The 25886-nt window shown below is 43.5% G+C and overlaps 1 protein-coding gene across 1 annotated transcript in view; it reads left to right on the forward strand.

The window, feature by feature from the left end:
* Positions 1-25886, forward strand: part of OBSCN (obscurin, cytoskeletal calmodulin and titin-interacting RhoGEF) — a 255381-nt gene that overhangs the window by 204513 nt on the left and 24982 nt on the right. Inside the window, exons 78-93 of the mRNA XM_075062167.1 lie at positions 1179-2534; positions 9131-9409; positions 10279-10357; positions 11432-11556; positions 12964-13161; positions 13989-14021; positions 14123-14221; positions 14681-14899; positions 15659-15725; positions 17351-17380; positions 18932-18969; positions 19942-20079; positions 21142-21281; positions 21862-22062; positions 24240-24322; positions 25236-25409. Coding sequence (XP_074918268.1) covers positions 1179-2534; positions 9131-9409; positions 10279-10357; positions 11432-11556; positions 12964-13161; positions 13989-14021; positions 14123-14221; positions 14681-14899; positions 15659-15725; positions 17351-17380; positions 18932-18969; positions 19942-20079; positions 21142-21281; positions 21862-22062; positions 24240-24322; positions 25236-25409 — 3259 coding nt within the window. The remainder of the gene's footprint in view (positions 1-1178; positions 2535-9130; positions 9410-10278; positions 10358-11431; positions 11557-12963; positions 13162-13988; positions 14022-14122; positions 14222-14680; positions 14900-15658; positions 15726-17350; positions 17381-18931; positions 18970-19941; positions 20080-21141; positions 21282-21861; positions 22063-24239; positions 24323-25235; positions 25410-25886) is intronic.

The following is a 25886-nucleotide window of genomic DNA, read 5'->3' on the forward strand; positions in this document are numbered from 1 at the left end:
AATGCAACAAAGACAAGGGGGAACAGAAGCAAGTTTCAGGTACTAAAAGGGGTCAATCAAGGAGAGAGAGAAAACGTTCCCTTAGCGTCTAATGAATAGAACAAGATGCATGGCTTAAACTGCAGCACGGAGATTTAGGGTTGGAACATGAGGAAAAAGTCCTAACTGTCAAGGGTAAGTAACACACTATAAAATTCCGCAGGGAGGGTTGTGAACCACCTCTGCAATATTGAAGAGTATGTAGATAAATGTCTATCAGGGATGGTCTAGACAGTATTTGGTCCTGCCATGAGGGCAGGGGACTGGACTCGATGACCTCTCGAGGTCCCTTCCAGTCCTAGAGTCTATGAGTCTATAAACATGTATTCATAGTCTATGAATCTATGAATACATGTTTTCACTGATCTTCTGCAGGTTGATCCGGGATGTAACATAAAACAAACATAAAGAAGTAGTTTTTCCTCACAACACACACAGTCAGTCTGTGGAGCTCACTGCCAAGGGATGTTGTGAAAGCCAAAAATATAATGGGGCTCAAAAAAGAACTAGACAAGTTCATGGAGGATAGGTCGAACAATCCTATTAGCCAGGTTGATCAGGCACACAACCGCATGCTCTGGGTGTCCCTAAACCTCTGACTACCGGAAACTGGGAGTGGAAAACAGGGGATGTATCATTGATAAATTGCCCTGTTCTGTTCATTCTCTCCAAAGCATATGGCACTGGTCATTGGTGGAAGACAGGATACTGGGCTAGATGGACCATTGGTCTGACCCAGTATGGCCATTCTGATGTTCTAATTACCTCCTATTGTTTTCACTGCAGGTCCTGTGGGGCATTGTTTCCATGGGGTATGTTCAGCAGAAAGCTAGACAGCTTTCGTTTCAGAAAGTGACTACATATAAGAGGCTGAGTTAGACATTGGGGGCTTGCACAAATAAACAAAGGCAGGATTTGACCCATCGCTTTTCTGCATGGGGGAGGGGGAGAATTTGTTCAAGGCTTGGCCATGTTTTCTTTCTAACATATGTGATTTTTGCTTTATGGCTAAAATGCAGTGCTTAATTTTAATTTCAGGGATATTTTACTGCCTGGATTTGGAATAACTTTTTCATGTGATTTCTCTTGCCTTGTTCACATGCTTCTTCTTACTGTCTTACTAATTGAATCCCAATTAGTTCCCACAGTGACACTGCCGAAAGAGGTAGCCCAGGAAGCACGTGACGTGATTCAACTTGAAGAAATGGTGGATGGACAGCTCCAGCCCAGCTTGCCGCCTGAAGCTGCTCAGGAAGGGGATCTTCACCTCCTCTGGGAGGCTATTGCTAAGAAGCGAAGAATGAGCAGGGAGCCAACCCTGGATTCCATCAGTGAAGTACCAGAAGAGGATAATAAACTTCATAAGCTGAAGAAGGAAGAAGCGGAGTCTCATTATTACTCAGAAGAATACTCCACTTGTGATGAGCTGGCTAAAACTGGAGAAGCAGACTTCTCTTTCACGAGCTCAGATGATGAGTCTAGGGCTGGGACACCTTCACTAGTTAACTACCTTAAAAAGGCCGGAAAATCTACTGTTAGCATTGGTAGCAAGGTTCAGACGGTCTCCACCAGTAAATTCTGGAAACACTGGGAGCAATCGGGCATCGAGACTACTGAGTCTGCTCTTCCTGCCAAGCCCGCTGAACCAGAAATCATGGAAGATTTAGATGATCCTTCTATGACCAAAGCAGCTGTGAAAATTCAGGCTGCTTTCAAAGGGTATAAAGTGAGGAAGGAGATCAAACAGCAGGAATGTCCCGTGTTTGGCAATACCTTCAAAGATTTTTGTGGTGAGCCAGGAGGCACTCTCCACCTTGAGTGTGTGGTTCTCAGCAAAACCGATATGAAGATCCGTTGGCTGAAAGACGATGAGGAACTTTCAGATGGGCGCCACTATCACATAGACAATTACAGTGATGGAACTTGCTCCTTAATTGTCACTGGCCTGGACATGAAAGACACAGGAAAATATACCTGTGAGGCATCTAATAAGTTTGGCAAGGTTTCCCAGAGTGCTAAGGTGGTGGTTGGTACCCAGGCACCAGATGCTCTTCGTAAGCACAAGCAAGTGAAATGCCTCACTGACAGCGAAACAGAGAGCTCTTCTGGCAGCGAACTAGATGATGCGTTCCGTAAAGCAGGAAGGAGGCTTCACAAACTCTTCAAGTCCAAGATCGCAACGGAAATGTCTGATGTGGAGGAGGAGCTCTTTGTCAGTGCAGATGAAGGGGATGTGGAGGTGGTAGATCAGCAGACGTATCGCGAGGATGATCAATACATCTACATCAAATTTGAAATCTTGGCAGAAGCAAAAACAGCAGCCGGCCGATTCAGAGAGATGTTTGCTGCGTTGGGTATCCCAGTCGAGATTAACATCCTGGACCAAGGCCTTAAAAAAATAGAGCTTCGCATAGGGAAAGCAGCACCACCTGCTCCAGAGCAGATTCAGCCGTTAGTGAAAAGACCTCCACCACCTTTACTGACTTCCGATACAGGTTAGCAAGGCATGCTAGTTTCTTATTTAATAATCATATTTAGAGCTCACTCAGAAATTATTTTTCCTTACAACAATTTTCTTTAAAATTTGGAGGGGTTGAAAACCTGAAAACGTTTTTATTTTTTACTAAAATTTCCATTTAGTCAAAAATCCTTTTGGCATTGTAAAAATGTTTTGAGAGAAAATTTTTTACTTGCCCTGATAACAAAACACGCAATAGCATCCGTACAATGCTTTGAAAGCATCAGTTATCTAAGCAGTTCTGAGAACATTCTCAGCCCTGTTTTATAGAGGGAGGGACTTGATCCAAGCTTTAACTTAGAGTAGTGATGCTGCAGTGTCTGGAACAGCTATTGGAGAATAAATGAGTCCTTTTTATAAGGCAAATTCTACTAATTAGAGTTGGGGAGGGGGGTGGAAAGCAGTTTTCCCATTCGTTGAAGGTTTCAAGATATCAAAACATTTTTCAATCCTGAATTGGGACAAAATGTCAAAATCTTTGAAAATTTTCATGAACTGGAAATCAGAAAACAATCCTTTTGCGTCAGTCTAAATGTTTTCTTTCAATGATTTTGAAATATTTTGTTTTGATAATTTCAAAACATTTTGATTTTGACCATTTTCAGGGTTTTTTTTACTATAATTAACTGACATTTTGAAACACTACTCCATTTAGAATTGGAAAACTAGAATTTGTCTTTTAGAAAATGTTGAAACTACACCATTCAAAACAGTTCAAACATTTTCCAAGTCATAAAAGATGTCAAAACTGACCCTTTTGCACAAAAAGTTTTGGTTTTGAGGAAGTGGCATTTGCTGATGAAAAAACATTTCACTGAAAAATACCCAACCGATGATACTCTTTCACTGTTTATATTATGGAGGAAGGGCACCTCCCTATTGTTTTAAAACGTGCTAATCAGCATCACTGCAAGTCCCTTCCTCTGACACGCTGCACAGCAGGGGTCTTGAAACGCATCTGTCATAGGTCTCACCCTCACTCTGAACTTTAGGGTACCGATGTGGGGACCTGCATGGACACTTCTAAGCTTAATTACCAGCTTAGATCTGGTCTCGCTGCCACCATCCAGAATTTCTGAGGACCTGGATCACTCTCTTTCCCCCCTAAATCTTCCCTTCCGTGGGTGGCCCTGAGAGACTCCTCCACCAATTCCCTGGTCAGTCCAGATCCAATTCCCTTGGATCCCAAAAACAAGGAAGAATTACTCCTTCCCCATCCCTTTTCCCCCCCACCAATCCCTGGTGAGTCAAGATCCAATTCCTTTGGATCTAAAAAAACAGGGAAAAAATCAATCAGGTTCTTAAAAAGAAGGCTTTTAATTAAAGAAAAGAAAGGTAAAAGAAAGAAGAAAAAAAACCTCTGGGGGACAGCATATCAGCTAATCTCACAGACAATAGATTGAAAACACAGGATGTTCCCCTGGGCAAAAATCTAAGACACCACAGAGAAACCCAATTATAATTCCCTGAAGGTACCAACAATCACAAAAGAAAATAAACAGAAAACCCTTTATCTTCTAAAACTACTACCTCTGATAAGAGCTGTTTCGTGATCTTTCATCTGGATAAACTGACTAAACAAAGGAAACTTCCCTCCTTCCTTTGAAAACATCTTGTTCCGCCCATTCGGTTCCTCGGTCAGGTTTGTCAGCTAGGTTAGGTGTGAACTCTAACCCGTACAGGTAACTAGAGCATAACCTCTAATTAGCTGTTATGACGACGCCCCCAAAGCCTCAGACATGTTGAACCACATGGCGGTGATGTTCTTCCTAGAACTTAGAAATAAATAATTAATAATAAACACATGCAACCTTTACATGTACAACCAATATGTAAACTACAAGATTTTTCACATTCCCAAGTATAATTTTACCAAGTTAACCTGGAAAACGTTCACGGAGAGTGCATCAGCTACTTGTTAGAACTCTTAAATGTGATTTCAAATCAAAATCTTGGAGACTAACTCCTTCGAAGAACGTTTTTTGTTGTTATCCTTGGCAGTATGAAGCCACTTAAGTGCAGCATGGTCCGGTTGTAGCGGGAAACGGCCGCCCAAACAATGACGTAGCTTTTCAGGGCATACACAATGGCGTACATTCTTCAACTGATGTAGTCACAGCTTCTCCAGCAGTCTTGCTGAGAAACACGACAGGATGGAATCTGATCCGGCCTCTCCGCGATTAAAGTGCTTCGCCTACACCACACTTCAGATGCATCGGTGGTTACAGGAAGGTTTGCAAAGTCTGGGGCCCCTAGCACGGTCAAACATGAGTGTCGCCTTAAGTTGGTTAAAGGCCTCGGACACCATTCAGTCCACTTAACTGCATTTGGCTGTGTCTTTCTGGTCAGGTCTTTCAGTGGGGCAGCGATTTGGCTGTAGTGTGGTACAAATCGCCTGTAATATCCGACCAAGCCTAAGAACGATTGGACTTGTTTTTTTGACTTGGGGATAGGCCACTTTTGGATAGCATCCACTTTGGCCTGCAGGGGATTTATAGTTCCTTGATCCACCTGGTGTCCAAGGTAAGTCACTCTGTTTTGGCCTATTTGACACTTTTTAGCCTCAACAGTTAGTCCTACCTGCCTGATGCGCTCAAAGACTTTTTCCAGGTGCTTCAGGTGTTCTGCCCATGAATCAGAAAAAATGGCCACATCATCAAGGTAGGCAACTGCAGATTCTCCCAATCCTGCTAGGAGACCATCTACAAGTCTTTGGAAGGTGGCGGGTGCATTTCACAGTCCGAAAGGAAGCACGTTAAATTCATACACTCCTGCATGGGTGACAAAGGCTGACCTTTCCTTGGTGGGTTCATCTAGCGGTACTTGCCAGTACCCCTTGGTTAAGTCTAAGGTAGAGATGAATTGGGCATATTCCAATTTCTCCAATAGCTCATCGGTGCGTGGCATTGGATAGTTGTGGGGATGAGTTACAGCATTTAGCTTAAGGTAGTCCACGCAAAAGCGTATTTCCCCATTTGGTTTGGGAACTAAAACCACTGGAGATGCCCATGCACTGTTAGAGAGGTGGATTATACCCATCTGTAGCATGTCCTGGATCTCCCATTTTATAGCAGTTTGGGCATGAGGTGACACCCGGTAGGGTGGGGTTCTAATTGGGTGAGCATTACCTGTGTCAATGGAGTGGTATACCCATTCAGTCCATCCTGGGGTGGTTGAGAACATTGGCGCGAACTAGTGTGCAGCTCCTTGATCTGCTGTTGCTGCAGACATCCCAGGGTCGCGGAGAGGTTCACCTTTTCCACGCCACCGTCACTTTTTCCGTTGTAGTAGACACCTTCAGGCCACTCCGCGTCATCTGTTCCCTGGGCTGTAAACTGGGAAACCTTTAATTCTAATTGGTCTCCTACTTTGAAGGACCGTTCTCTGCAATGTTTATCATACCAGGCCTTTTGCTCTTCCTGAGTGTCCTTTAGGTTTTCTTTAGCAAGGGCTAAAGGGTGTCGGAGGTGCTTTGTAGGTTGCTTACAAAGTCTAGAATGTTAATTCCTGGAGAAGGTATAAACCGCTCCCATTGCTGCTTTACCAGCTGTAATGGCCCCTTAACCTCATGGCCATACACAAGTTCAAACGGTGAAAACCCTAAACTGGGATGTGGTACAGCCCTGTAGGCAAAAAGCAACTGCTGCAACACCAGGTCCTAATCATTGGAGTGTTCATTTACGAATTTATGTATCATGGCTCCCAAAGTTCCATTAAACCTTTCGACCAGGCCATTGGTTTGATGGTAGTAAGAGGTGGCAACCAAGTGATTCACCCCGTGAGCTTCCCATAGGTTTTTCATGGTCCCTGCCAGGAAATTAGTTCCTGAATCGGTAAGGATGTCGGAGGGCCAACCTACCCTGGCAAAAATATCTGCTAATGCCTGGCACACAGCTTTAGCCCTGGTGTTGCTTAGAGCTACTGCTTCCAACCATTGGGTAGCAAAATCCATGAAAGTCAGTATGTACTGCTTTCCTCTGGGGGTCTTCTTTGGGAAAGGACCCAGAATATCCACGGCTACTCGATGAAATGGGACCTCAATTAAGGGGAGGGGCTAAAGAGGGGCTTTGACCTGGTCTTGGGGCTTTCTCACTTGTTGGCACACCTCACAAGACCGGACATAATTAGCAACGTTGTTGCCCATCCCCTCCCAGTGGAAGGACTTCCCTAAACGGTCTTTGGTTCTGTTCACCCCAGAATGGCCACGGGGGTGATCATGAGCTAAGCTCAAGAGCTGTACTCAGTACTTAGTTGGAACTACCAACTGTCTTTGAGGACGCCAGTCTTCCTGGTGTCCATCAGAAAGAGTTTCTTTGTATAAAAGTCCTTGTTCTACAACAAACCAGGATCGGTTACAAGAGCTGAGAGGCGGTGGGGTGCTCCGTGCCGCCACCCAAGCTTTCGGAAGGCTGTCATCTGCTTCTTGCTCAGCCTGGAACTGTTCTCTTGATGCTGGAGACATCAGTTCCTCCTTGGACTGTGGACTTGGGCTTGGTCCCTCTGGAAGCGATGTAGGTGATGGGGTTGTTTTCCTTGATTGTGAACCGCTCTCCACTGGTGCACTAAGTGATATTTCAGGCTCTGGCTGAGCCTCTTGGGTAGGGTTATCTGCTGGTTCTGTCAGTTTAGGCTCGCTGGTGCCCTCTGGCGTTGGAGTTGTAGATGGGTTTGCAAGCGCTGGCGTCAGTGCCGCAACAGTTCTGGTGCTGGTTGCTTTTCCAGTTCCAGTTCTGGGACTGGATTTACTACGGCTGTAGCATTCGTGGGTAGAAGATCCGGTTCCATCACCTTTGTCTGGGTCTCTGGTAACACAGACAGGGCCCTGGTGGACGGCTCAGGAACAGGGATGGGTGTGGAAGCTTGCTTGGCCTGGCTGCGTGTGACCATTCCCACCCTCTTGCTAGCTTCCATGGTTGGCCAGACTTCCCCCGTAGCTATGGCGGATTGTGATATTGTTATAGACTGCAAAATATCCAACATTCCTGACCAGCCCTTCTGTACTGCGACAGGCAGTTCAGCTGTAGGCAAAGTTTAAAGATTTTGACACGAAATGGTGAATTGTCACTGGGCTCGGGTTGCTGAATTTGGGGATTCCCTAAGGATTGGTGGATAGCTGACACTTTGTGCCCCCAGTGTCCCTCCAAGCGATAACCTTCTTTTCCGCCCATTCTCAAGGTTTCCCTTCACTCCGAGGGTATTTGAGAGCAATCTGGGCCTGGATCTTTGTGTGATTGTAGTGTAATTTAACTGTAATCGGTTGGGGTTCTTGGGGCAGTGGGCCTTTATGTGTCCCAGTTCATTACATTTAAAACATCGCCCAGCTGACTGGTCACTGGGCCAAGGTGGGTTGCTGGAGACTGGTGAGGTGGGACAATAAGGTGTCTGGGGCTTTCCTTGGGTTGTAGGTGGGGCCTTGGGTTGTCCCTGGTGATAGGGTTTGGTTTTGGTTTGCCCCCTCTGATATTTGCTCCAACTGTTCGTAGTTTTTTTCTTTTCTGCCACTTCCGCCCATCTGGCTCCAATCTCCCTCGCCTTGGTTACAGTTTTGGGCTTCCCATCTAGGATGCACCTTTTTATTTCCTCAGGAACACCCTCTAAGAACTGCTCCATTTGCATTAGGAAGGACAGATCTTCCAGAGATTTAGCACTTGCTCCTGATATCCAGGCATCCCAATTTTTTCCAATGTGGTAGGCATGTCGGGTAAATGACACATCTGGTGTCCACCTTAGGGCTCTGAACCGCCGACGAGCATGCTCAGGGGTTAGCCCCATTCTGATTCTGGCCTTGTTTTGAAAAAGTTTATAATCGTTCATGTGTTCCTTAGGCATTTCAGCCACCACCTCTGCTAAGGGTCCACTGAGCTGTGGCCTGAGCTCTATCATGTACTGGTCTGTAGAGATGCTGTACCCAAGGCAAGCCCTTTCGAAATTTTCTAAGAAGGCTTCAGTATCATCACCTGCCTTGTAGATGGGGAATTTTCTGGGAGGGGAAGCAGTACCTGGAGAAGGGTTGTTAGGGTTGGCTGGTAAATCCTGCTTAGCCCTTGCTAACTCTAGTGCATGCTTCTGGGCCTCCCTCTGGATCTCCATAGCCCTCTGGTGGCCAGCCTCTTTGGCTTTCTTTTCTCTTTCTCTCTTTTTTTCTTTCTCCTCCATAGCTCTTTTGTGGGCAGCCTCATCTCTGGCCATCTGTCTGTCATGTTCCTTTTGGCTCTCCTCAGCCTGGAGTTTGGCTAATTCTAGCTGCTGTTGTATGGTTGTTTTAGAAAATAAACATAAACCTATTTATTCCTTTCTAAAACTTACTACTCTGATAAGAGGCTGGTTCCTTGATCTTTTTCACACTGGCTGAAACTGAAACTGACTAAACAAAGGAAAAACTTCCCTCCTTCCTTTTGAAACATCTTGTTCCCCCATTGGTTCCTCTGGTCAGGTGTCAGCTAGGCTAGGTGAACTTCTTAACCCTTTACAGGTGAAAGAGGCATTAACCCCTAACTATCTGTTTGACAGCATCTTTACCAATTAATACAGCTGGTTGTTTCCTTTTCTCTCTTCCAACTGTACCGTATTCAGCTCCTATGTTCATAACCGAGCTTCAAAACCAAGAGGTGCAGGATGGCTACCCAGTCAGCTTTGACTGTGTTGTTATTGGCAAACCCTTTCCCACGGTGCGCTGGTTCAAGGATGGGAAGGTTATCGAAGAAGATGACCATTATATGATCAATGAGGACCAGGAAGGGTGCCACCAACTGATCATCACCGCCGTGGTCCCTACTGACATGGGTGTCTACCGCTGCCTTGCTGAAAACAACATGGGAGTTTCTTCAAGCAAGGCGGAGCTGCGGGTGGACTGTGAGTCTTGAGGAATGATTGAAAAGACTGAATGTTATGAAACGAAATGTTTCATAATATTAATGGAGTGTGAGAGTGGTATTTGAATAAGATGCATATTTGCACGTTTGTTATAATATTATGCATAATATTAATAGGGGAGTGTGAATGGTGTTGAATAAAGATACATGTTTATTCTGGCTAATCTGAATAAGTGAATCTCATTGACAGGAAAATGACATGTGAGAGGTAAAATCAGTTCACTTGGGTTTTTTTTTACTTCTTTTGTATGGGATAATTGGGGTTTTGTTAATTAAAATGTAGATGAAGTAGCTGTAAGCTTAATGATTTTGTGGGGTGTTTTTTCTCCTATTATCGTGACCTGTGTTTGAGGGTGATGCAGCTTTTGGCAACGTTGTCACCAGTGTAACTGGATCAGTTAGTTGCCGAGCACTGCACATTAATTCCCAAAGGTCGGAGAAATCTCACATGAGAAATGCACCATGCAGCTTTACCCAGTGCATTGTGATCTCATCCTGGGTTCCCAGCTCCCTCTCTCTCTCCGCAAAGGCTATAAGCATTACGGAGACACCACACTCACTCCTGGGGAAAAACGTGTGTGGCTTCTCTCTCTTGCACTACCCTCTCTCTGGCTCTTGCAATAGCATTGGTGTGGCTCAAAGGCAGACACATCCAGCTGTCCTTTGTCTGGAGGGAGCATCAGGTTGAGTGGGTGGAGATGAATGAGTATTAAGAAAGGGATCATGGAGATTGATGCTGCTCCCAATAAAGAAATTTCAGAACCTGCAAGGATCTTTAGCTGTAACTGTTATGAACTGCAGTAGTTACAAAGTGTGGATCATGGAGAATGTCCATTTTTCTTTTATCAGTGACCAGTACTGATTATGATACAGCAGCAGACGCAACAGAGACATCTTCGTATTACAGTGCCAAAGGATATCTCTCAAGGTAAAAGATGAATCATAGAGCTGCGGTGGCTGAAAAACATGGCACATCACACAATGCTCATTTTTATTCATGGTGTTTGGATTTAGATGGGTTCGGTGGGAATCAGACAACCGCGATCATTACAGTGGTAAAGCAAAGGCTATGGTAATGTGTGAATATAATTTCATGTCAGTGGTACCTGCTTATGGTGGGCTTGGTTACAGTGAAACATCCCTGTTGTGTCTGCTTTGTGCTTCTCCCTCAGTGCCAAACAGCCTGCAGCCTGACTGCTTCAGCACACTGGGAATTCCTTCCTGGTGTAATGCAGTCCTCAGTCTGGGATTCACGCAGGTTCAGTAGAGACTCCTTAGAACTTACCAGCTAAAGTCAATAAAGGTTCCATCCATACTTGGCCCTGGGCTGCTGTGGGCCATGTTGGGTCTGGGTGCCTGCATTGAAAACAGCAAGACTGTCTCTCCCATGCTCTAAATGACCCCCGTGCTGGGCCCAGGTGGTGTGGAGGAGGACGCTGCCTGATCTGAATGCAGTGAGGACAAGAGCTGTACTTGTGGTGGGGAGAGTAAATTGGTGCAAGGGGTGTAGAAGGAGGCAGGAGACTGGAAGTTGGGGTAGGAAGGATACCGGGACTGGGAAACAGAGGGAGACGGGGAGTGGCTGGGGAAGGAGACTGGGATAAGGAGCCAAAGGGCTGACCCTGAGATTAGATGAAGAACCCAGAGAGGAAGATTAGGACTGGGAGCCACTGGGGTGGAGAAAAGGGGGAGGCATCTGGAGACAAAGTGGAAAAGAGAAACAGATTGGATGAGGAGTCAGGAGGGAGGTAACGTAGACTGATGGGACAAGGAGACTGGGACTGGGATGAGAAGCTTGAGGAGAATGCGACTGGAAGGGCGAGCGCCAGCGATGAGAAAGAGAAAAGACTGGGATGGGGCAGGTTGGAGGAGATTGGGCAGAAAGGATCATGATTGAGGGGAGTCAAAGAAAAGTCTGTGCCTACTAAAGTGCACTCCTCTGTAGAGCCTAAAATGGTTTATGCCAATTCCTCCTTTCTTTCCGATTCTAATCTATACCTAGCCGAGAACAAGAAGGAGTAGAATCCACCACTGAAGAGGAGCAGCTGCCTCAGATCCTAGATGAGCTTCATGATATTCACGTGGCCTCTGGAGCACCTTTGGCTAGATTCCACCTGACGGTCAAAGGTAAGGGAACCTCTGACATTTACAACAGTCCCATCTTGATATCTGTGAACGTGTGGACAAGGTTTTCTCATATGCTTTTGCGTGCAGTTTTGCTCATAATTTGTGCACTCAAATAGTCACAAGTGTGTGTATGCGCAAATGATCAGCACCTAACTGGGCAATAGTTCGTGCAAAGTAAGTATTCGATTGTGTGCCCATATCCGCTATGACTAATTGCATTCACACATTTCTGGAAATCTAGTCCTTTAACTCAACTTTTGTAGGTTTTAGATCATGAAGATCAGCTAGTCTCTGAATGCATTAATTTCTGTGTTGCCAGGAATGAAAAGTACAGTGTGAGCATGCTACTTTTTAAAAGTAATGCTTACCAGTATGAACCATTGCTTTTCATTAGTATTTCAGAGTAGATGTACTATGCAATGATTAGTTCAAGCAATAGTAACTAAGGCCCAGATTGTCTGCTACTTGGGATAAGCCTATATAGGGGACAGGAAGCTTTGCTAAGTCATTGTGCTTTCTTTTTGATCTTTCCATTAGTGTGCGGGGCGCCAGGAGGAGGGGTGCTATCCAAAAAGGTGATTTGTCCCCCAGAACCAGCAGATTTCCCCAAAAGCCACACAACGGCCCAGTGCCTCCGCCCCGGCTCTGGGATCTCTTGTTGTCCCATTTCCTATCCCTCTTCCGTAGAAGACCTACTCTGTACATGTGTACCGAACCCACCTCTGTGACCTAGATCCTCCCTCCACTGGCCCACCCCTTCCACCTGTGTGTATCTCTGACCTCACCATGAAGCGTCTACAACGTCTGGGTGGATAAAGGAGAAAAACTACAGAGATGTCACTGCCCCCATCTGTGCTTTCCTGGAGCACTTTTACTGGGTTGTTCTGCTCCTGCCCATGGAAAGAGTGGGGACTATTTTGGCTTAAATGGTCATGAGGCCAATCTCGAAGTCTCTATGCAGGCAAAGTATGACTTCAGTCTGAATTTTGCCTGAATAAGGACTTCAGGATTTGGCTTTGTATTTGTAGAAAATCAGATCCAAATATCAACATTCTAACTCTGGAAGGCACTCAGATATCAACGTGATGGGGGCAGAGTTAGAACCTGAAAAGTACATAATAGAGTATTAATTCATAAATAGCATTTCACAGATATCAGAATCAAGCTACTCTCTGTATGTAAAAAGAACAGGAGTACTTGTGGCACCTTAGAGACTAACAAATTTATTTGAGCATAAGCTTTCGTGGGCTACAGCCCACTTCATCGGATTTTCAAACAGATACTGTAGAACCTTGAACAAACAGCATTGGTAAGAATGGACCTTTCTTTGATTACACTGAAGTGTATGATTGGTTTGAGAGGCTCCAACATAGATAGAGTCACCCCTTCTTACATTGCTCCTTGTAGGGTACCCAGAACCTCGTCTTTACTGGTTCAAAGACGGACAACCATTACAAGCCTCAGACCGAATCCTGAAGATTGAGAATAAGCAGTTTCATGCGCTCGAAATCCTCAATGTCATTAAGGAGGATGCTGGTCAATACTCAGTATTTATTAGCAACTCTGCAGGTTCTGCATATTCATCAGCCAGTTTGGTTGTCAAAGGTAAGTTATTGGTGCTTTTTGCTCTATCTGCCAGTGGCTATCTCAGTTTTACATGTTCACTTTTCCCGATAAAGCCTATAGAAAGCAAGATATTCTGGAAAATAAAATGGGTCATAAACCAAGGGTAGAGGGATGGTTTTGTGTTTAGAGCACTGGACTGAGAGTCAGGACACCTGTGTTCTATTCCTGGCTCCACCATGGATTTCCACTGTGTCCTTAGGAAAGTCATGTTGCCTCTCTGTTGACCTGATTCTGATCTTACTTGCACATGCAGTCTAACTCCATTGTCTTCAATGCTTTCACTGGGGAATTGTGCTTAAAAACTAAGGGTATGATATGGTGCATATCTGAGGCCATAACTGCAGAATACTGCAGTACTTTTAATAAAGGGTGAGTTTTGTCTGAATTGTAGAAGCAGATAGGTATAGAGCCACTATGGTGTGTGTATTTATTTATTTATTATTAAATATCAGTACTCATGGAGTTAGTAATTTATGGCCAAATGTTTTTGTGATGTAATTTATCAAAATGATCTTTGTCCAAATATATGATATATTAATTGAAGCTTAAAACAGATTTCAGTCACGCTTATGCTGGGTTACGGTACATGTCATTTATATTATAAAATGGCTTTTAGATGTATTCTACTAACAAGATGAATAACAATTTTTGGTAAAAATATAGTTTATGTGTAGTCTGTATTGTACTGAGTAAGTCTCTGATATCACCTGACCCCATGCTTGACAGCATCAGTTACATAAAGGAGACATTTGTCCTCTCTGTAGATGTAGTTTCATGGTGGGATGATTTGTCTTTCTGTGTTACAGGTCCTGGTGAGAAGGAAGAACTGCCAGAAACAGGTGAGAGGAGCAGCACAATCAGTGATAATAGAACCACTAGTAACGTCTCAATAGTCTTAGCCTCACTTGCACCTTTTCACCATGAACTTTTTAATTTTCAGATGCTCAAGAACAGCTGGTGCCACCCAGGTTCCTAGAGAGATTTACCAATAAAAGAGTGAGGAAAGGTGCAAGTATCACCTTCTCTGTGAAGGTTGAAGGTAAATAGAGCTTAAACACAACTTTCTTTCTGTGTTACTTAATTTGCATAGCTACCCAATGTATCCTATCTTCTCATTGGGCCAAATCTTACCTAGTGTAGGAGTGGGAAGATTTGGGTTCTGTTCCCATGTTTGTAACAGACTTTTGGATGCTCCTAGCCAAGACATGTAACTCTTCTTTGCCTCAATTTTCCTATGTATAAAATGGGGAGAATAGCACATTCTTATCTCACAGGGGTGTTATGAGGGTTAATCTTTCATTTTTGTAAAGCACTTTGAAGCTCTTTGATGGAAAATGCTCTAGAAGTGCAAGTATTCATTTATGATTTATTACTGTTGTTGGAAAAGGATCAGCAAACATCGGGAAAGTAGTATTCACTCACAACGTAGTACACAGGGTTGGTAAGAAGGGAGGAACACCAGTGGGACAATTAAAGAGGCTCTTGCTCTTTTGTTTAGGACATCCAGCACCCACAATTACCTGGTTGAAAGAAGAATCTCATGAAGATGTTCTGTGGATCAAACCAGAGACTGCTGGTTACAAACTCGCCAGTTCCAACATGCATCATAGTCTAATCCTGCTGGATGTTGGAAAGGAATATAGTGGAACCTACACTTGCATTGCTACTAACAAGGCTGGACAATCCATCTGCACCGCTTCTCTAGAAGTTCTGGATGGTAAATTTTTGCAACATTACAAACACTTTCCCTGTAGCATTAAATATAATATAGTGTACATGAATGGTATCGCCTCATTATATTGTGTATATAATTGCTGAATGAAGAGCAAGTGTGAAAATACAATTAATTTCAGCAAACCCCAACTCAAGTACATGCATTTCACAGAGATTCTGGTATATCTCTATTACTGTTCTTTGATAGAAAATGATTATATGCGCCTAATGTAAGAATAACGTCAACATGCTTTGGGCCTTGTGTCAGATTAAAAGCGTGGTGAGGTTTTGCATAAACAAAACAAGAGACTAAAGAATAATCAAGAGAATAAAAAAGAAGAAGACAGGTCCCAAACATCAGCTTTTTAGGAACACTGGATTCTTCACTCTGCTAAGGCTGTTTTGCATCACATCTCTGCCTTAAAGCACCTGAGGCAGGCGAGTGAAGAATTCCTACTGCAAAGAGAAATTCTCCGCGATCTCTTGTGTCAGCCTCCTCTTCCCCCACTCCCTGGTGTGAGAGGAGGGGTGGGAAGAAACATGTTAAGGGAATTCTGGGGGCGGGGCATAGCCAAGGCAGGGCAGGGCCTGGAAGAGCTCTGCTCCACCAAACCTTATTCTGCCTTGATGTACATTAGAGCTGCAGTCCCCAGCTGCACTGTACCAGGGCTGGGTTTGGGGAGGGTGAGGAATCTGCCCCTCAGTGTTTAGCAAATACCTTTTTTTGGCAAAGACCCTCTGATTATAACCTCTGATCTTGCAGTGAAAGAGGCGGAAGTTCTGACCCATGAGCGCATGATGGTGACAGATGTTATAATGACTACGCTGGGGTAAGCAATGGCAGCGTATGTTAAGCCAGAAGAGCATATACAAGATTCCTCTAGATTTCACTGGGATGGCTTTACAGAATGTATTGCCCATCAGTCCCACATTTCAGATCAGATGGGAGACTGACTGAGCTCTCCAAAGATCTGGAAGTGTGTGTGGGTCATGGAGCTGGCTTGTTTGGGAAGGTCCCCCAGTATTCAGCTAAAGGGTTTTTGGCCCCAACCTGAAGCCTTAACTAAGGGAATCTTCTGTTTGATTACAAGTTTTTAAAATCTTGACGTCTACAACACTAGTTCTGGAAAGCTAAATGCAAGAGGCTGTTGAAAGCTCACAATTTCCAGGGATAAAATGATGCAGCGAGCTAGTGCCAAACCTTTCACTGCAGGAAACCACTCTCCAATTCAGTCAGATTTCCTTTACTTCCTTTTCCGATTAGGCAGATCTTCCAATTCCCCACTGGAGCTAAAGTCTGCATCACTGCCAAATTCTCCTAATTCTTCACTGCCATGTGCACCTGTGAGACTGTGTGTACTCACACCTGTGCAGATTTGGTGTAAAATGCCTCTGCTGGTGTAAATGAGTGACGAATTCTGATTTGATGGTGTTTACATGCACTTTGCACTCATTTGCAGTGGTATAAGTGGCTGTACAAGAAGCAAGGCAGAGGAGAATCAGGCCCAGTGTTCTGAACTAACACCCAGTGTCTCTGTTTTATCTTTAATTTTAATTTTGTAACAGAGGGGTAGCCGTGTTCATCTGTATCCACAAAAACGAGGAGTCCGGTGGCACCTAAAGATGCCACTGGACTCCTTGTTAATTTTGTAATAGTTTTCTTAGGAATAATGTGACTTTAGCTCCATTTCACATCTGAATATTGAGTTGTACATAAGGTTAAGAATAAAGGATTGTTTTAAATTCTTAGACTTAGTTTAGTTCATAATCCTGCCAATTCATACAGATCCCCATTCTGCAACTGCTTCCAAGATATGTTGTTAATGGGCTTTCTCACACAGAGCAGATACAGAATTAGGCCTGTAAACAGAATGGCCAAGAGCACAGCAAAGGTTTTCTCATGAGATAGTACAGCGGAGCCAAAGTATGCTGAATCTGCGCAGTGGCACACTGTCAGTATCTTGTGTTTTAAAGGGTAGCACTTTGCTTGCATAATGCATGAAGGTTTTTTCATGATATGACCTGATAAGGAGTTAGTTTGTGCAGTCAATAGAGTCAGGAGATCTAGATTCTGTTCCTAATCCTGACATGGACTTTCTGCCTAGGCTTGGAAAACTCTCTGATGTCAAACTTTAGGAACTAAAACAGGCATCTAAATGTAAATGTTCTGATTTTCAGAGTCAATGGTAGCTGTAGTTGCTTAGCACCCCTGAAAAACAGGTAACTTTCACTTAGAAGCCTAATAGACTTGAGCATCTAATTTGGGGTACTGAAGTTTGATGGTGTTGGCTGTACCCACTCTGTGCCTCAACTTTGCCTTGTGTAAAATGGGTCTAATACTTCAGTTAAGTACGTTAGTGGCATGTGGTAATTTCTGAAGGTTTATTTGATGCTTTGAGATCCTCCAATAAAAGATAAGTATATTAATAGTAACAAGTTTATTCTTGATTGGCAGGTATGAAGACAAGGACAGAAAAGAACATGGGTAAAGTTATATGAAAACTCTTGTTCTCATACAGTATGCCTCATTCACCTCCACAGCAGGCAAAATTCACATACTCAAATTCTGAATTTCACTTGCATAGAATTAAATATAGTAACAGCTTGAGAGGGAAAATGGATGACAGGGATGATCACGAAACTGCTTGTTTAAAAATTTAACTGAAACATAATTCTCCAACTCTGCCATCTTGATCTTCCATACTAGATAGGAGAAAAAAAATTGAAAAATAAACACTGGTAACTAGTCATTACATTTTAAAAGGTTTACAGCTGGAATTTTTCTTTAAAAGTTGTGTCTGGTACATTGGAAATAAAATTTGGTGGCTCTCAACTTAAAAATCATTCAATTGAAGGGACAAAGTCAATATCTCTTGCTTGTCAAGATTATGTCCCTGAAATGCTCAGTAACTATATTTATTTACTAGTTTTGCTTCTCCTAGAGTAAGAAAGCTCCAGCATTGCTTCCTTAAGAAAATGCAGAGCACTTTTATGAAGATGTGTAATGAATCTTGGATGTGTCCAGGATCTGCCCACCACACAACTTGGCATGATTTGACACAAATGGAAATCTCTGTCTCAGAAAGGACTGATGGTGGAAAGGAGGAGTGTTGCATATAAGGACGGAAGTGCATTGGCAGAGCTGTGCTGTGGGAAAACCTTGCACAGTGACTTTCCATGCGATGCTAGACTCAGCCTACTGCTGTTGGTTTTTCACTCATGAACACCAACTTCATTCACGATTTAAAATGTAGGGTTGTTTTTTTTTCTAGGCTGAGTGAATTTTGTGCTGGTGAAAGGTGTCAGACTAGCAGCTCTGCACAGTGTGAACACTTATTTTTACCCACCAAATAATTACAGCACGGGCAGTGGTAGTTTACCCCTAAACCGTCCCACCAATATACCTCAATCCTGATCTGCAGGGACCTCCTCTGTGCCCAGGTCCACGGACAGTCTGCGTATCCCTCAGTCCTTGGTTTCTCTATTATAACTACAAACCAGGGCAACAGTTGGCAATGGGGACATAAATTCACTGAGAGCTGAAGCTGAGACTAGAACTCTCATTTGGCATAAGTCACTGTTCAGTCCTCTCATGGTAACACTTTCAGTCACTAATAACCTGGGCTAAATTTCAACCAGTGTTCTAGAGATGAACGGTGCCCCTGAGCAATGCAGTCCTCTAAAACTCCATGTTAAAATAAGCCATCTGTCTTGGATGGTTAGACACAACAAATCCTGAATCTGTGCAAAGGCTTTGACTAGATGACCCTTGTGGTCTCCTCTAACCTCATGGTTCTATTATTCTAAACCCCATGCAAGAGGAATGACAATATCTGTGCCACCCCTTTGGCTTCAGTGTGGCACGATTGTGGTTTCCATGTTCAGAGTTTATCATCAGTTCTAAAGTTCACATCTGGGTCCTAATCCAGATATGCTCAAAGATCAGGTGAAGAGTGAGAGGACATTTGGTTCTGACTCATCCCGGATGTAAATAGCTCCCATGATCACACTTTGACTCCTCCTTTCTCTTTTTCAGAGTTGGTATCTCTGTCCACCCTCCTGAACCAAGGAAAGGTAGGAGAAGCTGCTTTAGCTGGAGACTCATGACCTCCACCTCCATAGTTAAGGTTGCCAATGTGTTTCCATTATAACCTTCTGTTTTCAATTCCTTAGAACTTTTTGAAATTCTGACCTATCAGGTTGAAATTTTTTAGGCCTGGTCTCAGGCCAAGGATGAATGATTTTGGGTGGGGAGGGAGGAATATATATATACACTTTTCTCATTACATAATACTTTTGTCACCTTTTTTGGAACAACCGTTTGGCTTGGAAGGACATCAGGCTGTGCTCCAGGCATTCCTGGCCAGTCTAGCTGTGTACTCAAAAATGTACCCAAGGTTTGCACATTGAGAGTACAATTTATCTCTGTGCAGAAGATCAGCATAAGGAATATTCAGCTATTGAATCACATATAATTCTTCAAAATGGAGCCTAAATGGAACTTAAGTGGGTTTTAGGCCTCATGCCGACTGTACAGGGGTGAATTTCAGCCTGAGGTAGGCAAGACTCCCTAGGAATGCACAAGTAAAGTGCATTCCCACAAGAGAGCAGAGTTAGGGTTTTTACAACACACCGATCACCCTGGAATCTAAGAACTTGTTCTGTGCAATCTTAACTCTGCTCCCTTCTGCGTTATTAGCTGTTTTTTTTTTCTGCAGGAGACTGCATCACTTGTTGCATAGGTTGGATGGTCCACAGGGAATAAAGCAGCTGCTCAATATTTATTTTTAACATTACTGTTCAATAAGTGGACTCCTGCCTCAATAACTACATGCTATCAATCCTATCCACTGAGAGGCTGTGTTCACTATAGAGGTGGCTCTCCACTGTGTCTGGTGGGGAGTGTGAACTCCAAATTGTTCTTGTCTGGACACCATAGCATCACTGAAATCAGTTTCAGAAGGACAAGTCAGTCATATCTGGTTCATTGGAGTGGACTTTCAGACGACATACTACAGACTTGATAGCATGTTCTCCCTTTTCTAGGAGAGCTTGTAGAAGGTCAGGCTGATAAAGAAGGTGTGTCCAGAAGTCACATTTCATTAGCTGATGTTGGAACAGAAGAATTCCTCCAGAAACTCACCTCTCATATCACAGAAATGGTGTCTGCAAAAATAAGTCAGGGTAAGTGCTTGGCAAGTGTGAATACAAAGCAGAGCAGTCAATCTTCAGGTTTGGGTTGAGTTTTAAGTCTCATCCATGAAACAATTATTTTGCACATAATAATAACCATAATAATATAACACTAATAAGAGATTCATCAGATAGAGAGCAATCCCCTGACTTTTCTTTATGCTGTTTCTGGAACTTCTTTCCAGGAAAGTTAGCATCTAGAGTTGAAAAGGGACTTTTCTGTACAGGCACGAACGTTCAGTTTTGTTTTTGTGAAAATACAAATTGAATAAATTTTCACATATTTTTCAAATGTTTTACCGTGTTTGTGAATTACTAGACTAAAGAGGATTAATCCAGTGGATAAAGCATGTGTCTGAGGGGCAAGAACTCCTGAGCACTAATCTCTGCTCTGCCATTACTTGCCATGTAGCCTTGAGCACATCATTTATCCTCTCTTAATCATAGTTTCTTCACCAATAAAATGGGATTACTGATATTTGCATATCTACTTCACCAAAGTGTTGTGAGGATTAATTAGGTAGCGCTGTGAACAATATGAACCCCATATAAGTACTAACTACTGATCATTATTACCAAAGCTATGTAGGCCAACATTTCATTGACACCAAGACTGCTCCACACCACCCTGGCAGGATAAATAGGCCTTAAAATGGCAGTAGGTTATATTTACGTGCACTTTCAGGCCCCATATATATGGCTAGACAGATATAAAGTTGCCTTCATGTAAATGAGAATTGGGTCCATATGAAAGTTTGAATCTTTCATAGTTCTGTTGCTCTTCCAACAGTGTTTGAATTTAAAGTAATGGTATGGGCCTACATGCCGCTATGTTATCTCTCTACAGTCCGACTGAAGTAAATCTCATAATCTCAGGGTCTTCAATATGCATATGCTATCACAATTATTAACAGGAGCTCATGCAGGTCTGTCCTGGGGATATTTGATTTTGTGAAGATTTTAAAAAATCCTATGGATTTGAACCCTATTTGATTTTCACAAGAGAGCAGTCTCTCATCTGTGTATCTGTTTCCCCACTGTTCTTCATTTCAGCCACGCTTCGAGTGCCTGGAGCAGACAGTGATGACGAATCTAAGACACCATCCCCATCTCCACGCCATGGCAGATCTCGGCCTTCATCAGTTGTTCAGGAATCTTCCTCTGAATCTGAGGATGGGGATTCTAGAGGGGAGGTATAGTGCACACATGACTAAACATCACACAAGTGTTTACTAGGCAAAAGGATTAATCATTCTGAATAAAAAATCTAGGGTATTTCCATCTTAAAATGGTGTCAGTGGTTTAAGATATATAGTCTAATAAATGGAATAACAGGACTAAGAGTATAAATCCACGCTTTTGCATCCAGTGAATGGTCTCAATCAGGTTGTGTTTTCAATAGCTTTTGTTAATTTTGAGGTCTCAAGTTTTGGTTGCTCAACTTGAGACACTCCAGGCTTGACTTTCTAAGGTGCTGAGCACTCACAGCTCCAAGTGATGTCAATGGGAACTACAGGAATTCAGCACTTCTGAAAATCAGGGCCTGGGTATCTCAAGTTGGGCCACTCAAGTTAGTGAACATTTTTTTAAAAATTTAGCCTTAACGTTTTTGAATCTCCGTTTTCCATCTGTAAAATGGAGATAATGCTTCTCTTCTATCTTCCAGGGATGGTGGGGAAGAATTATTTAACATGGGTAAAACACCTGCTTGCTATTGCTACTATCATAACCTTGCTTTCATGCACACGAATAACTCTCATTTCATGCTTGTAGATTTTTGACATCTACATGGTCACGGCTGACTATGTGCCCGTTGGAGCTGACAGGGAAGTCATCACTCTGAAAGAAGGGCAGTATGTGGAAGTCCTTGACTCTGCTCATCCTCTAAAGTGGCTAGTCAGGACCAAACCCACTAAATCTAGCCCCTCTCGGCAGGGTTGGGTGTCTCCGGCTTATCTGGACAAGAAATTAAAGGTGATTGATCTTCCTTGTTTTATTTTTTTATGGAAACTGTTTTCTTTGCACGGTAGAGCTGTTCCCTGCTTGCTCCTGCTGTCTCTGAGTTTCCATGAGGGCAATTCTACTCTGAAGAGGGAGTGCAAAGGGGACATTTTTACATACTCATCAGCTCTTCTCCCTGTACCTAGCTAAAGTTCTGTCCTCTGACTTCAAAGACAACTGTATGTTTGCGAGTTTTTACTGCGATTAGCCCTAGAGACAACACAGCTACGAGGGAGTGAGCTGGAATCTAGTCTGGTGTGTGTATAATAATAGAATTATTTACCAAAATCCAATCTTGTATATTTGTGTTATCCGCCTACCCCCAAAAAACCAAACCAAACCATGTTGTACTGGTGTCACTGAGGGCATAACTGGAAGGAGAATGGGTCAATAAAGTCAGCAAAACTTTCCTCCATCAAAATTGCTACTTCATCAAGACCAAAATGTGTTGCAGAAACACAATGGTTTTGATTACATTTTCATGGAGAAGGATTCTCAGGTCCAGGGTGGAATTTCTGGTCAAAACATGAGAGTGCCAGTAGCCCAGAGAGAGACCCAAATTAGGCAGAGCAGGGGCCTGTGCACTGCTTTCCCATATCCCAGGGGAGTACCCTAACCACTGGGGGTATTAGCTCTGCTGGGGTTGCTCTGAGGTAACTCATGGGCTTATCTGACCTGCAGAAGCCCAGCTGATGGTGAGTAAGAAGGAAAGAACCCAGCTTGACAGTCAGATCTCAGGCTGCATTTGCAGAGCTGGCAGTTGGAAAGGCCATATTTTTATTTGTAAATTGAGCGCGTTTGACCAGAAGTCACGGATATTAGACACTCGGAGTCCTATCATGCCTTGTTACATGGTAGTTTGTCATGGTATAATGGTACTTTTAAATTCTCAGCCCTCTTGCATATGAGCAACAGCGTTCCATTGCCTTCAAAGGGAACATGGGCCTCCCCAGTTTGGGATGTTTTATACAGAGAAACAACATTGCTCACTACTAAACCCTTCTTCTTGGAGACAGGCTGCCCTTGCCAATTGCCCCTCCCTGTTTTATCATCTCTGGAAGACAAGATATCATTCCTAATCATGGTAGGTTCCCCTGAGCTTTCCCGGGTTCCGAGCTACACACTTGTGTAGCCACTGCCCTCTTTTTCCCTTGTATTGGCAGATATTTATTAATTTAATGTTGTTTTAAAAATGTGCGTATTTAACTAGTCTCATGAGATGTGCTGTTTGCTTTTTACACTGAATTAAGGCTCCTGACAACAAGAGTCAAGGGTTCTTGAGTCTGAAATAACACATGTGCCTGATTCAACGAAAAGGTTGCATATTTGGGCCTAGAACCCCAAAGTCCATCGATTCAGTTTCTTATATTGGCACCCATCACTATAATCTGCACTTCCATTATCCCTTTGGCCTTTAAGCACTTTCAGGTTAACACAGTGGAATGTGACAGAGTGTAGGTTTCCACGGAACAAATACAGTTCAGTTGTCAGTGGGAACCAAACCTGGGACCTTCAGCACCAAAAAGCACAAACCCCCACCACGCGAGCTTCAGAGCTAACTCTATCAGCTGTGTGGACCAGTCTGCTATTCTCGATGGGTCCAGCTACCAGAAGGAGGGCAAGATGATCCCAGACACTCAGTCATGGACATGTGGATTCATTGTTCTGTAAAAGATCTTCCCTACCCTTTCTCCTCCCTTCCAGAGCCAGAAGAGATTCCCAATACAAGCCCTGCCCCAGGTAGCACTGTTTGAAACCTTGAGAGTGTTGCTGCAAATATTGTACAATATTCATAACTTCAACTACAAAAATGATACACTCATAGAGATGTGACGTTATTGACAAACTGTGACCATATAGATCATTGTTTCAACCTTGATATACAAATACATAGCCAATATGTTGTGATTTGCTGATTATGCTCTTTCCATAGACACCTTACACAACAACCTTTGTACAATATTTATTACTGGCAGATTATGAACCTTTACAAAAATGGCTTTTTCTGGCTGTGGCCTTGGTTAGGGACAGAAACAAGCTGCATGTGACAGCACCATGCCTGAAGTTACCTTGCAAACATGCTCCAGTTACAGATACAGACATTCCTGCTCTGTTCCTTAGAGAACTGATGTTGCCTGTTTGTCTGTTAGTTGTCACCAGAATGGGGCGCATCAGAAGCTCCCGAGTTCCCTGGAGACTCTGTTTCAGAAGACGAATATAAAAAGAAGCTGAGGTGAGCACTTTTTGATTTGCACTGCTGCCATTAGGGATAGTGCGATGTGAACTAACAGGGAAGCTTGGGTCTGAGGCGTCTCCCAAAGGATTCACACATTCCATTTGCGCCTCCAGGACTGTCTGATGAAAGCCCAGTTTCTTTGCTGTTAAATCTCCCACTGCTCCCTTCCCCCAGAGTCCAGCTAAGCTCTTGAGGCTTCCAACCTACAGTAGGTTTTACACATTTGAATTCTAAGTTGCTACTGATTTAGGTTTGGGGAAATACCATATGATCTAAACCAGCTTGGGAGCAAGATTTATTTTCTTGTCCAACCTGCTTGTTCCTTGCATATTGCCATGTGGCTGAGTAGTTAACTCCTTGGGCACTTTGATTTCATAGAAGTCTTAAGGCTCTGTGGTCCCTTCCAGTATAACTAGTTCTGCCCTGCGGGTGCTCTGCATCATAATATAACACATAAAGGGAGAGCTGGAGGGTAGCATATAAGGGCCATACGCAGTCGTCCAGCACTGCCACTGTGGTCCAACACCGTTCAGCTCTGCAGTAGAAATATTTACCTATATGGCCTCTGCACAGAGCCACACCGCAGCATAGGAACTGTGCTGCAGCTACCAACTCTTCTCAACTCCTCTTGTCACTCAGTGTTAACTGGGAGAAAAGCAGCTGCAGCCTCATTCTGGTTATTAGTTACATCCCTAATGCTGTGCACTGATCTATGTAGTCTCCTCTCTGAGGACCTGATCCTATGAGGTGCTGAACACCCTGAGTTCTGCTTAACTTCAGGGTCAGTCGAGGTGCGCAGCGTGCTGCAGCTGGGGCCCGGAAGGAGCAGAGCCTGCCCCTCTTGGAAATCAGCACGTCAAGAACAATATTTGTAATTGTTCTGCCCTTTGTCTGTCTGTCTCTTCTTTAGCCTCATCATTCAGGAACTGCTGAACTCTGAGGAGGAGTTTGTCAAAGATCTACAGTTCCTCCAGACCCATCAGCTCCAGTACATAGAGAGCTGTCCGGATGTTCCAGAAACTGTTGCCAGTCAGAAATCTACTATCTTCAGAAATGTCAGTGCTATTGCGAGCTTCCATTCCAAGTAGGTATACCTGGCTGCATGGCAGATAAATTAATATCTTGCAGTGTTAGCAACAAAATTGCTGCGATTGTGCCCATGGAAAGTGGGAAATGCTAAGACTGAAGGGAGTGGATGAGAATTTTAGAAGGCAAGAGTCAAAACACAGGAATGGGAATCAGAAAGTAGTAGTGTTATTACAATCCCAGAATCTTAAAATTCCTCTTCTTCTGCTGAGCATTTTTTGCCCTGCTAGGCGAATTTCATTGAATAACTATAAAATTCCTATGAATTCCTATGGCAGCCCCTTCTCTCAGAGGAGGTAGTTCCTTAAAACTCCAGCACTGTATTTAAGGACTGAGATAGCCAGTGTAGATCCAATACCTACTTTGAATGACCCAATTGTATTCACGGGGGGTCAAATTGGGGCACATTGTTGTTTTACAGTCCAAAGGGGGCAAAAAATGATGCTTGTAACGCACTTAGGTTCTGGCCATCCTG

The sequence above is a fragment of the Chelonoidis abingdonii genome, chromosome 2 (assembly GCF_003597395.2).
Source record: "Chelonoidis abingdonii isolate Lonesome George chromosome 2, CheloAbing_2.0, whole genome shotgun sequence".
NCBI lineage: Eukaryota > Metazoa > Chordata > Testudines > Testudinidae > Chelonoidis > Chelonoidis abingdonii.